Here is a 14,768-nt window from a genome sequence, read left to right as displayed (position 1 = left end):
GACACCTAAAATCACATCACAAAAATGCTTTTATTCCTCTTCCCCTTTTTCAGTATTTTCTCTGCCTTCAATCATTTAACTTAGTACTTCAATGTTTAATAATTCTTACAAGAATTTTTATTCATCTTCAGCTAATGAGTTTTTGGGCTGGCCAAAAAGTTCCTCTGGTTTTTAAGTAAAAATAAAATACACATTTTTCATTTTCACCAAGAATTTTACTGAACAACGTATTCACTGTTTTGTTCTACTACCTTCTGCCAGTTTTCAAGCAACTTCATAATTCCATCTTCCCAAAACTTTTTATCTTTTTGAGCAAAGAACTGTTCCAGGTGCCTTTTACAGTCTTCCAGGGAATGGAAATATTTTCCATTAAGAGAACTTTGTAAAGACCAAAATACATGGAAATCCGAAGGTGCAATGTCTGATGAATACAGCAGATGAACCAGAATTTCCCAGCCAAGCTGTAATAGTTTTTGCCTGGTCATCAAAGAAACATGTGGTCTTACATTATCCTGATGGAAGATTATGTGTTTTCTGTTGACTAATTCCAGATGCTTTTTGTCAAGTGCTGCTTTCAGTTGGTCTAACTGGGAGCAGTACTTGTTGGGATTAATCGTTTGGTTTTCCGGAAGGAGCTCATCATAGAGGACTCCCTTCCAATCCTGCCATATAGATAACATCACCTTTCTTGGATGAAGACCGGCCTTTGGTGTGGTTGGTGGTGGTTCATTTCGCTTGCCCCATGATTTCTTCCATTCCACATTATTGTACAGTATCCACTTTTCATTACCCATCACAATTTGTTTTAGAAACGGAACGTTTTTGGTACCTTTCAGTAGAGAATCCCATGAGGAAATATGGTCAGGAAGGTTTTTTTCGCTTAACTTACGTGGAACCCAAACATCAAAGCGATTAACATAACCAAGCTGGTGCAAATGATTTTCAGTGCTTGATTTGGACATTTTGAGTATGCCGGCTATCTCCCGCGTGGTATAACGTTGACTGTTTTCAGTTAATGTCTCGATTTGATCCCTATCAACTTCAACTGGTCTACCCGACCGTGGAGCATCGTCCAGCTTCTCGAGAAACCTCCAGCACAAAACTTCGCAAACCACTTTTGACATGTTTGATTAGTCACAGCGCTTTCTCCATACACTGCACAAATCTTCTTTTGCATTTCAGTTGTGTTTTTACGTTTCTTGAAATAATAAAGCATAATATGCCGAAAGTGTTGCTTTTTTCCTTCTATCTTCAATATTAAAATGGCTACACAAAAATTCACCAATTCTGATAAGCGTTTTTTAAATCCGTGCTGATATGACAGCTATCACAATACAATCTAAAAATTTGTTTCGAATGAAGTTGAAGACAACTAAGTGCTACTAGAGCCATCCTACAGAAAAAAACGAATGAACCTTTTGGCCAATCCAACATAACATATATTTCAAGGGAAAAAATTTTACATATCCTTTTGATTTAATTTTAAGAGATAAATTACTTGTGGAAATAAATCATATGTATATATCAGAAATACTCAATTATAATGACACAACACACTGATGACAAGAAACTGAAGAGACTTTGTAGAACATTTCAGATAAAATATGTCCTCCTCTTTTTCCACTGCTTTGGGATATGAAAAAAATTTAATGGGGACTTCCTGGTGGTCCAGTGGTTAGGACTCGAGTGGTGCTTTCACTGCCGAGGGCAAAGGTTCAATCCCCAGTCTGGGAACTATCTTAAGATCCCACAAGCCGTGTGGCGTGGCCAAAAAAAAAAATTAACGTAGATATTGTGTAATTTATATGCTATAACAATTAATTTCCCTGTACATCAGAAACTACATCTCTTGGTTGGTATGAGAACAAATTCCTTCTTACATCTGCCTATTTTGAGAAGGGAAGTACTTATATATTATTGGCAGAATCACAGGATGCTAATTCAGATGAAGATGCCACAGCCCTACCACCTCCAACCTACTAAATGAAAACTTCTGAGAGCGGAAGTGAGGGATGTATGTTTCAAGCAAGTTTGCCAGGTGATTCTTCAAACACTAAAATTTAGAAACTACTACTGTAGAGGAATAAATTCCTCTTGGGGGAAATGAATTCATACTCCACAAATGTAGTATCATTAATCGTACTTCTGAGAATTTCAATGGACTCCTAAAAGCAAACAAAACAATGACAATCCCACTCTCCTAATCACGACAGAGTACAAAGGGCACAGACTAAATCTAACACTTTTAAATGATGGGAGTTTGGGCTGGTTACCCAACCTCTCTGAGTCGTAGTTCTATCAGGTGGAAAATCGAGATGGTAACATACAGCTGACGAGAAGATTATATGAAATAATTTATGAAAAGCAACTAGAACCAAACCTGGTACACAAAAGGTGCTCAATAATGGTTAGTTTCTGCAACACTGAAAGAAATTCTCAGCTTCTACTAAAAAATTTTTAACAATTTTATTTTCTACTAGAAAACTGATTCCAAAAACCCATTTTAAAATTTATAGCATGAGGGGACTTCCCTGTTGGCGCAGTGGTTAAGAATTCGCCTGCCAATGCAGGGGACACAGGTTCAATCCCTTGTCCAGGAAAATCCCACATGCCGCAGAGCAACTAAGCCCATGCGCCACAACTACTGAGCCCACGTGCCACAACTACTGAAGCCCTAGCGCCTAGAGCCCATGCATGCTCTGCAACAAGAGAAGCCGCTGCAATGAGAAGCCCGCGCACTGCAACAAAGAGTAGCCCTTGCATGCCGCAGCTGGAGAAAGCCCGCACACAGCAACAAAGACCCAACGTAGCAAAAACAAAATTAATTAAATAAGTTAAAAAAGAAATTTATAGTATGTGTCATTTGCTGCCATAGATATGTTCTTCAAGTGCACACAAATCAAAAATTTTTGAATGGTATTTTAAAAGTGCACAGGAAGTTTGGTATTTATTACCCTAGCCATGCAGAGAATCTTTCATATAAAAAGAATGATTTGGGACTTCCCTGGAGGTCCAGAGGTTAAGACTCCACGTTTCTGTGCTTCCACTGCAGGGGGTGCGGGTTCCATTCTGGTTGGGGAACTATGATCCCGCAAGCCATGCAGTGCAGCATGCATAAATAAATAAATGACTGAATGAATGAATGAAGAGAACTTTTTTTTCTATGTAATGTATGTAACTGACATACAGTTTGTATTTTCTTAAACTAGGATGCACCTCAACTGATAGCAGAAAATATCTGTTCCATAAATATTATATACTTAGTATATATGGCAAAAGACAATTGATATACTGCTTGGACATTTTATAAAGGTCAAGTTTTAGTTTTAAAGGTCCAAAAATTTTTATTTAAGAAGTTCTCAAGATCTCAAGATGTACATACTAATCCCTCACCCCAGGTTTTCTGGAAGATAATATCTTTTATGCTTTAAGAAAAGACTTAACTTCAAAATCCAATGAAGTAAAGTTACCTTTTCAATGCATCTTCGAAGAGTGTTAATATTCCTCACCCACCAACCTATTCCCATAGCTCTTAACTCAGACCACTGAGGGTCCCCTCTCTGAATTGCAGGAATCATATTAATCAGCTCTTCCTCAGCCTCAGAATGAAAAGCCCAGGCAAAATGGCAAGTAGACACACCTAAATTAGAAATACAAAATAATAAGTTTCAGAACTACATCAGAACAAAAACAAAACCAATTTTTTACATAATCATGTATTTATTCATTCTGGAAAGAATTTTCAAGCTGAAAAAAAGTATCAAAAGATTTCATCATTCAGGATTTTATAGTATAAGCTTCTACATACGAGATCACTGACAGGATACACAAAACCAAAATCTTTCTGAAACGTATTCGCTGCAAGAATAGAGACACTAAAACTTAATTGCTGGAAAGAAAGATATTTGAATATCAAGCCATTCATATGTACGTACACACACCAAACTGACCAAGGGTAAAAGCTCTGGTCAAGTCAAAATATGCTGGTCCATGTACGTGTTTCACAGTGCCACTTGCTTGCAGACCATATCCTTCAGTACTGGATATGGAAAACTGCCCCATTCATCCCTCGGGCCAAGGAGCTACATATCACTTCAAAGCAAGCTTTAAACTTGATGAGAGTTCTGGGGAAGAACAGTCAGGAGGCACATTCCTCTGTCTTTGGTGCCTCAGTTAAAAAGAGTTTAAAGCGGCCTAATTACTGACGGCATATGGCAAACACTTTTATGCCCTGGTAAAAGACTGACAGGGATCTAGGCTGTATTTAGAGGCAACAAACAGGGTTTAGTGACACCCTCAGTGAGTCTGTCAACAGTTGAACAACTGATAACACTTTACTCCACTTAGAGCAGGTGAAGAAGAAACATGAGAGAAGTGAACCAAGGAGTGATGTTAGATAGTGGGAATGCCACCGGGAAGAACCCCAAGGATCCCAGGAAAGAAGCCAGGCTAGTCGAATCAGCCATCTATTAGAATCCCTTTGGAAACAAAGAAATGCCTGAGGTCAATGACGGTCTGACAGCCACATTACAACACAGGACTCCCAATGCTGTAAGGCTATCAATATTACCACATATAATTTTTTTCATTAACAACTACTATATAGATTTTCCATATAGTTTAAAGCTTTTCTAACAATTACTGCTTCCCAACAGTTCCTTCGGAAATTATTAAAAAAACTATTAGGACCATTTTAAATAACAATCTTAAGTCTTTTAAATTCCTCATTGCTAACATTTATATACTGTGTTTGAAATCATATCACAAAATCAATGCAACAAGCCTTAACTGTCACTATAAATTTAGGGGGAAAATGGACAAAACTTAAAAACATCAACCTGTATTTTTTCAGAACCTAAAAAGCAGATTAATTCTCTATTTAAACCTGTCTGATTCAAGAAATAATCACTGAATGAAATAACTATAAAAAAACACTTTGCTTTAGAAATTGCTATTATAAGGCAATGCAAAATGCACACTTTTGCTGATATAAAAATGTTAATATAAAGTAACAATATAAAGTATATTCTATACCCTTAAATGAAATTTGGTTGATGACATTTTTGGTATGACTAAAAGGAAACAAAAATATACACAGACATGTCAGAGGCATTTGGTTCAGAAAGAAGATGAAGAGATCAGTAACTCTATTTGGAAATCTAACTACTAGAAGTGAAAAAAGGTATTAGGAAGAAAAAACAAGGGGCACCAGCAGGCACTTATTTTTATTTGCCTACCAATGGCAGGCTATTCTTTGCAATATATCTCTGTTCTTCTTAGCTTGTCTACTAGCTACTTAAGTTTTTCCCCAGACCATCACCTACAATAGCAGTCACTTTTCTCATCTCCAATGTTTTAACTGTATCAAAGGGAAAATGGAATTTGACAAAGCTTTAGAAATTTGAGGTGTTTTAGGTCTCCCTAGGCAATATACACAATTGTCATTAAGTGATTCAGTACCATATGACCATCATTTAAAACTAAAATTTTAAAACTAAAATTTGAGATACCACTTTTTAAACCTATTCCAAATGCCATAGATTGTTTTAAATGATAATATCAAGTGTTGCAATGAGTTGAGTTTTGGCATCATCAAATACTGGTTCTGGGAATGTAAATGAACATGGTCTTTCTGAAAGTCACAATATTTATCAAGAGTTAAGAATTTTCAGGGAAGAGGGGGAAGATGGCGGAAGAGTAAGATGCAGAGATCACACGTGGAACAACTCCTACAGAACACCCACCGAACGCTGGCAGAAGACCTCAGACCTCCCAAAAGGCAAGAAACTCCCCATGTACCTGGGTAGGGCAAAAAAAAAAAAGAATAAACAGAGACAAAAGAATAGTGACAGGACCTGCACCAGGGGTAGGGAGCTGTGAAGGAGGAAAGGTTTCCACACACTAGGAAGCCCCTTCCTGGGCGGAGACTGCGGGTGGCAGAGAGGGGGAGCTTCGGAGCCACAGAGGAGAGCAAAGCGACAGGGGTGCGGAGGGCAAAGCGGAGAGATTCCCGCATAGAGGATCGGTGCCGACCAGCACTCACCAGCCCCAGAGGCTTGTCTGCTCACCCGCCTGGGCGAGCGGGGCTGGGAGCTGAGGCTGGGGTTTCGGAGGTCAGATCCTAGGGAGAGGACTGGCGGCTTGAACACAGCCTGCAGGGGGTTAGTGCACCACGGCTAGCCAGGAGGGAGTCCGGGGAAAAGTCTGCTGCTGCCGAAGAGACAAGAGGCTTAAAGGAGCTCCAGAGACGGGCGCGAGCCGCGGCTAAAAGCGCGGACCCCAGAGACGGGCATGAGACGCTAAGGCTGCTGCTGCCGCCACCAAGAAGCCTGTGTGCGAGCACAGGTCACTATCCACACCTCCCCTCCCAGAGCCTGTGCAGCCCGCCACTGCCAGGGTCCCGTGATCCGGGGACAACTTCCCCGGGAGAACGGATGGCGCGCCTCAGGCTGGTGCAACGTCATGCCGGCCTCTGCAGCCGCAGGCTCGCCCTGCACTCCGTGCCCCTGCCTCAGTGAGCCAGAGCCCCCGAATCAGCTGCTCCTTTAACCCCGTCCTGTCTGAGCAAAGAACAGACACCCTCCGGTGACCTACACGCAGAGGCGGGGCCAAATCCAAAGCTTAACCTCGGAGCTGTGCAAACAAAGAAGAGAAAGGGAAATTTCTCCCAGCAGCCTCAGGAGCAGCGGATTAAATCACCACAATCAAGTTGATGTACTCTGCATCGGTGGAATACCTGAATAGACAATGAATCATCCCAAATTGAGGAGGTGCACTTTGAGAGCAAGATATATTATTTTTTCCCCTTTTCCTCTTTTTGTGAGTGTGTATGTGTATGCTTCTGTGTGAGACTGTGTCTGTATGGCTTTGCTTTTACCATTTGTCCTAGAGTTCTGTCCATCCATTTTTGTTTGTTCTTTTGTTTTTTTACTTAAAATTTTTTTTCCTTAATAATTATTTTTTATTTTAATAACTATTTTATTTTACCTTTATTTTTCTTCCTTCCTTCCTTCCTTTGTTTCTTTCTCTTCCTTTCTTCCTCCCTCCCTCCCTCCCTCTCTCCCTCCCTCCCTCTCTCTCTCTCTCTCTCTCTCTCTCTCTCTCTCTTTCTTTCTTTCTACTTTTTCTTCATTTTATTCTGAGCCGTGTGGATGAAAGGCTCTTGGTACTGCAGCCAGGAGTCACTGCTGTGCCTCTGATGCGGGAAAGCCAACTTCAGGACACTGGTCCACAACAGACCTCCCAGCTCCACATAATACAAGAAGGCGCAAAAACGACCAGCAAGCTACAGTGCTGGACATCCTATGCCAAACAACTAGCAAGACAGGAACACAGCCCCGTCCATTAGCAGAGTGGCTGCCTAAAATCATAATAAGGCCACAGACACCCCCAAACACACCACCAGACGTGGACCTGCCCACCAGAAAGACAAGATCCAGCCTCATCCACCAGAACACAGGCACTAGTCCACTCCACCAGGAAACCTAAACAACCCACTGAACCAACCTTAGCCACCGGGTACAGACACCAAAAACAACGGGAACTACAAACCTGCAGCCTGTGAAAAGGAGACCCCAAACACAGTAAGATAAGCAAAACGAAAAGACAGAAAAACACACAGCAGATGAAGGAGCAAGGTAAAAATCCACCATACCTAACAAATGAAGAGGAAATAGGCAGTCTACCTGAAAAAGAATTCAGAATAATGATAGTAAAGATGATACAAAATCTTGGAAATAGAATAGACAAAATGCAAGAAACATTTAACAAGGACCAAGAAGAACTAAAGAGGAAACAAGTAACAATGAACAACACAATAAATGAAATTAAAAATACTCTAGAAGGGATCAATAGCAGAATAACTGAGGCAGAAGAACGGATAAGTGACCTGGAAGATAAAATAGTAGAAATAACTACTGCAGAGCACAATAAAGAAAAAAGAATGAAAAGAACTGAGGACAGTCTCAGAGACCTCTGGGACAACATTAAACGCACCAACATTCGAATTATAGGGGTCCCAGAAGAAGAAGAGAAAAAGAAAGGCACTGAGAAAATATTTGAAGAGATTATAGTTGAAAACTTCCCTAATATGGGAAAGGAAATAGTTAATCAAGTCCAGGAAGCACAGAGAGTCCCATACAGGATAAATCCCAGGAGAAACACGCCAAGACACATATTAATCAAACTATCAAAAATTAAATACAAAGAAAACATATTAAAAGCAGCAAGGGTAAAACAACAAATAACACACAAGGGAATCCCCATAAGTTTAACTGCTGATCTTTCAGCAGAAACTCTGCAAGCCAGAAGGGAGTGGCATGACATATGTAAAGTGATGAAGGAGAAAAACCTACAACACCAAGATTACTCTACCCAGCAAGGATCTCATTCAGATTTGACGGAGAAATTAAAACTTTTACAGACAAGGAAAAGCTGAGAGAGTTCAGCACCACCAAACCAGCTTTACAACAAATGGTAAAGGAACTTCTCTAGGCAAACAACACAAGAGAAGGAAAAGACCTACAATAACAAACCCAAAACAATTAAGAAAATGGGAATAGGAACATATATATCGATAATTACCTTAAATGTAAATGGATTAAATGCTCCCACCAAAAGACACAGACTGGCTGAATGGATACAAAAACAAGACCCATATATATGCTGTCTACAAGAGACCCACTTCAGATCTAGGGACACATACAGACTGAAAGTGAGGGGATGGAAAAAGATATTCCATGCAAATGGAAATCAAAAGAAAGCTGGAGTAGCAATTCTCATATCAGACAAAATAGACTTTAAAATAAAGACTATTACAAGAGACAAAGAAGGACACTACATAATGATCAAGCGATTGATCCAAGAAGAAGATATAACAACTGTAAATATTTAGGCACCCAACATACGAGCACCTCAATACCTAAGGCAAATACTAACAGCCACAAAAGGGGAAATCGACAGTAACACATTCATAGTAGGGGACTTTAACAGCCTACTTTCATCAATGGACAGATCATCCAAAAAGAAAATAAATAAGGAAACACAGGCTTTAAATGATACATTAAACAAGATGGACTTAATTGATATTTATAGGACATTCCATCCAAAAACAACAGAATACACATTTTTCTCAAGTGCTCATGGAACATTCTCCACAATAGATTATATCTTGGGTCACAAATCAAGCCTTGGTAAATTAAAGAAAACTGAAATTGTATCAAGTATCTTTTCCAACCACAACGCTATGAGACTAGATATCAATTATAGGAAAAGATCTGTAAAACATACAAATACATGGAGGCTAAACAATACACTACTTAATAACGAAGTGATCACTGAAGAAATCAAGGAGGAAATCAAAAAATACCTAGAAACAAATGACAATGGAGACACGACGACCCAAAATCAATGGGACACAGCAAAAGCAGTTCTAAGAGGGAAGTTTATAGCAATACAATCCAACCTTAAGAAACAGGAAACACCTCGAATAAACAACCTAACCTTGCACCTAAAGCAATTAGAGAAAGAAGAACAAAAAAACCCCAAAGTTAGCAGAAGGAAAGAAATCATAAAGATCAGATCAGAAATAAAAGAAAAAGAAATGAAGGAAATGACAGCCAAGATCAATAAAACTACAAGATGGTTCTTTGAGAAGATAAACGAAATTGATAAACCATTAGCCAGATTCATCAAGAAAAAAAGGGAGAAGACGTAAATCAATAGAATTACAAATGAAGAAGCAGAAGTAACAATTGACACTGCAGAAATACAAAAGACGATGAGAGATTACTACAGGCAACTGTATGCCAATAAAATGGACAACCTGGAAGAAATGAACAAATTTTTAGAAATGCACAAGCTGCCAAGACTGAATCAGGAAGAAATAGAAAATATGAACAGACCAGTCACAAGCACTGAAATTAAAACTGTGACTAAAAATCTTCCAACAAACAAAAGCCCAGGACCAAACAGCTTCACAGGGGAATTCTATCAAACATTTAGAGAAGAGCTAACACCTATCCTTCTCAAACTCTTCCAAAATACAGCAGGAGGAACACTCAAAACAGTCGACGAGGCCAACATCACCCTGATACCAAAACCAGACAAAGGTGTCACAAAGAAAGAAAACTACAGACCAATATCACTGATGAACATAGATGCAAATATCCTCAACAAAATACTAGCAAACAGAATCCAACAGCACATTAAAAGGATCATACACCATGATCAAGTGGGGTTTATTCCAGGAATGCAAGGATTCTTCAATATACGCAAATCAATCAACGTGATACACCATATTAACAAATTGAAGGAGAAAAACCATATCATCATCTCAATAGATGCAGAGAAAGCTTTCGACAAAATTCCACACCCATTTATGATAAAAACCCTGCAGAAAGTAGGCATAGAGGGAACTTTCCTCAGCATAATAAAGGCCATATATGACACACCCACAGCCAACATCATTCTCAATGGTGAAAACCTGAAACCATTTCCACTAAGATCAGGAACAAGACAAGGTTGCCCACTCTCACCACTCTTATTCAACATAGTTTTGGAAGTTTTAGCCACAGCAATCAGAGAAGAAAAGGAAATAAAAAGAATCCAAATCGGAAAAGAAGAAGTAAAGCTGTCACTGTTTGCAGCTGACATGATACTATACATAGAGAATCCTAAAGATGCTACCAGAAAACTACTAGAGCTAATCAATGAATTTGGTAAAGTAGCAGGATACAAAATTAATGTACAGAAATCTCTGGCATTCCTATACACTAATGATGAAAAATCTGAAAGTGAAATTAACAAAACACTCCCATTTACCATTGCAACAAACAGAATAAAATATCTAGGAATAAACCTACCTAAGGAGACAAAAGGCCTGTATGCAGAAAATTATAAGACACTGATGAAAGAAATTAAAGATGATACAAATAGATGGAGAGATATACCATGTCCTTGGATTGGAAGAATCAACATTGTGAAAATGACTCTACTACCCAAAGCAATCTACAGATTCAATGCAATCCCTATCAAAGTACCACTGGCATTTTTCACAGAACTACAACAAAAAATTTCACAATTTGTATGGAAACACAAAAGACCCCGAATAGCCAAAGCAATCTTGAGAACGAAAAACAGAGCTGGAGGAATCAGGCACCCTGACTTCAGACTATACTACAAAGCTACAGTAATCAAGACAGTATGGTACTGGCACAAAAACAGAAAGATAGGTCAATGGAACAGGATACAATGCCCAGGGATAAACCCACGCACATATGGTCACCTTATCTTTGATAAAGGAGGCACGAATGTACAGTGGAGAAAGGACAGCCTCTTCAATAAGTGGTGCTGGGAAAACTGGACAGGTACATGTAAAAGTATGAGATGAGAACACTCCCTAACACCATACACAAAAATAAGCTCAAAATGGATTAAAGACCTAAATGTAAGGCCAGGCACCATCAAAATCTTAGAGGAAAACATAGGCAGAACACGCTATGACATAAATCACAGCAAGATCCTTTTTGACCCACCTCCTAGAGAAATGGAAATAAAAACAAAAATAAACAAATGGGATCGAATGAAACTTAAAAGCTTTTGCACAGGACTTCCCTGGTGGCACAGTGGTTGAGGGTCCGCCTGCCGATGCAGGGGACACGGGTTCATGCCCTGGTCTGGGAGGATCCCAAATGCCGTGGATAGGCTGGGCCCGTGAGCCATGGCTGCTAAGCCTGTGCGTCCGGAGCCTGTGCTCCGCAACGGGAGAGGCCACGGCAGTGAGAGGCCCGCGTACCGCAAAAAAAAAAAAAAAAAGCTTTTGCACAGCAAAGGAAACCATAAACAAGACCAAAAGACAACCCTCAGAATGGGAGAAAATATTTGCAAATGAAGCAACTGACAAAAGATTAATCTCCAAAATTTACAAGCAGCTCACGCAGCTCAATAACAAAAAAACAAACAACCCAGTCCAAACATGGGCAGAAGACCTAAATAGACATTTCTCCAAAGAAGATATACAGATTGCCAACAAACACATGAAAGAATGCTCAACATCATTAATCATTAGAGAAATGCAAATCAAAACTACAATGAGATCTCATCTCACACCGGTCAGAATGGCCATCATCAAAAAATCTAGAAACAATAAATGCTGGAGAGGGTGTGGAGAAAAGGGAACCCTCTTGCACTGCTGGTGGGAATGTGAATTGGTACAGCCACTATGGAGAACAGTATGGAGGTTCGTTAAAAAACTACAAATAGGACTACCATATGACCCAGCAATCCCACTACTGGGCATATACCCTGAGAAAACCATAATTCAATAAGAGTCTTGTACTGAATGAAAATGTTCATTGCAGCTCTATTTACAATAGCCAGGACATGGAAGAAACTTAAGTGTCCATCATCGGATGAATGGATAAAGATATGGCACATATATACAATGGAATATTACTCAGCCATAAAAAGAAACGAAATTGAGTTATTTGTAGTGAGGTGGATGGACCTAGAGTCTGTCATACGCAGTGAAGTAAGTCAGAAAGAGAAAGACAAATACCATATGCTAACAGATATATATGGAATCTAAGGGGAAAAAAATGTCATGAAGAACCTAGGGGTAAGATGGCAATAAAGACACAGACCTACTAGAGAATGGACTTGAGGATATGGGGAGGGGGAAGGGTAAGCTGTGACAAAGTGAGAGAGTGGCATGGACATATATACACTACCAAACATAAAATATATAGCTAGTGGGAAGCGGCCGCATAGCATAGGGAGATCAGCTAGGTGGTTTGTGACCACCTAGAGGGGTGGGATACGGAGGGTGGAAGGGAGGGAGACGCAAGAGGGAAGAGATATGGGAACATATGTATATGCATCTGATTCACTTTGTTATAAAGCAGAAAGTAACACACCATTGTAAAGCAACAATACTCCAATAAAGATGTTAAAAAAAAAAAAGAATTTTCAAGCCCTTTGATTCAGTAATTTCACTACTAGAAAACAAACATGAGGAAGTAATTAGATATATACATAAATACTTATATGCAAGGTTATAAGGTCATTCATTAACAGTGATAATTCAAATAGAAAAAAAAACAGCTAAATTTGTATTTTTAGAAAAAAATAAAGGACTGTATAGATGAGTTATAGTTTAAAAACACGACAGAATATGACATATGTTTGTAATCATATTTTCAAAGAACATTTATTGAGGGTAAAGGCTAAGTACTGTGGGTAAGAGTAACAAACTATAAAGCCTGGTATTCCAGGTCCTACAATACTAAAGCATATTTTATGGGGCTGTATCCAGGATGCTGGTTTCAAAAGGAACACAGCCCACTGCACTGGAATTCTCTATTAACAAATAGCCCTGTATCTTGGCAGGTCACTTTAAACTCTATAGTTTTGATTTTTTAATCTATTAAGTTAGCGGGCTGATATAAACCTATACGTCGCAAATCAGGGTATGTGGTAGTGTGCTAGAAGTATACAAGTCTACTGGATTACTATACGGCAGATATTCATGAAACATCAGCTTTACTTGTAAGTAAATAACTTAGAACATAATGCTTATATTAAAATAAACACAAATAATAATGCATAGGACAAAATTTACATAATTTTTAAAGAAAAGGTATCAGGCGTCATAGAAATTCAGGGCCACTTTAGGTTACAACCTCAGGCATACCAGTTTACTTAAACTACTATGACTTTAGTGACTGAAGTCTGAGAAACTGAGACAGATGAGCAAAGGTCACAGAATACAGCTGAAAAATAATACAGAAAAAAGGTAAGTGGGTACCTTATTTTCCTGTGACAGGAAGATCTTAAGGCTAGTGATAGGTATGCCTATGTTGATTTACTAATGCTTAGACACAAATATGAAAATACTAACCACTTCAGTACGAGACTAAAGTCGCACGAAGGTTCAAACAATACCTTGATGAAGCAGCTGTACTCGGTATAAAGGAGGCAGCGATGTCAAAAGGCAAGTGTGCAAGCGCATAGCTAGTAAGTACCGCAAACCACACTCATCTAATGTGTCTCTTCCTGCAAAGAGGAAATATGTTTAAGGAAAAAGGAACGCAACAAATCACAAACCAGTAAAAAGTTAGAAAATAAACATTAAATTTAATAATTTACACAAAATATATATATATTTTTGAGTGTATTCCTTTCTGAACACTTCAATATCTTTATTTATACAGCTTTACAAAAAGCATATGTATATATTAAAACTGCCAAATGAAAAATAATTGGGAAAAATATAAGTACCTATTAGTACAGGTAATAATAGTACTTAGAGCTACTCATAATAAATGAAAAGGAAAGAAATCTTGAAATCCAATAAAAAATATATTAGCTATAGTAAGTTAGGTATAATTTTTAAAAATATTTCCTGTGCAAATTCAGATGAGATTTAAAAAGAGGAATTACATAATAAAGTAAAATTATTTATTATATGATTAAATAGGTAACATTTTCTAGGTTGGTTAGCTCCAATGAAATACAGAAGATTCATTATTCAAAGATTTCAAATTTGACTCCCCAGGCTAGTGTTACCAAGTTAAGGCTGAACTCTAACCTTGATTCCACAAATTTACTCTTAGTCAAAAGTTGAGCAGAGGTATGAAAGCATGGCAAGTTTACTCAAAAATTATAGCCACTGTTGGATAAAAGAAACAGAAAAATACTAACAGCGCCTAGCCTGGTAACTGCCACTTAGGAAGTACTCAAGAGTATTGAATCAAATATTTTCTTGAAGA

The 14,768-nt window shown here is 38.6% G+C and overlaps 1 protein-coding gene across 4 annotated transcripts in view; it reads right to left on the bottom strand.

Moving 5' to 3' along the window:
* The window catches only part of DMXL2 (Dmx like 2), a 162,805-nt gene that overhangs the window by 44,835 nt on the left and 103,202 nt on the right, over window positions 1–14,768 (bottom strand). For all 4 annotated transcript variants that reach the window (XM_022579483.3, XM_022579479.3, XM_022579480.3 and 1 more), the window contains 2 exons: window positions 13,942–14,052; window positions 3,471–3,640 (listed from right to left, as the gene is read on the bottom strand). In XM_022579483.3, coding sequence (XP_022435191.1) covers window positions 3,471–3,640; window positions 13,942–14,052 — 281 coding nt within the window. The remainder of the gene's footprint in view (window positions 1–3,470; window positions 3,641–13,941; window positions 14,053–14,768) is intronic.

The sequence above is a fragment of the Delphinapterus leucas genome, chromosome 2 (genome assembly GCF_059928025.1).
Source record: "Delphinapterus leucas isolate spDelLeu-1000000601 "Yukka" chromosome 2, BTC_Dleu_Yukka2, whole genome shotgun sequence".
Lineage (NCBI taxonomy): Eukaryota > Metazoa > Chordata > Mammalia > Artiodactyla > Monodontidae > Delphinapterus > Delphinapterus leucas.
This window is presented reverse-complemented; position numbering and strand designations above follow the sequence as displayed.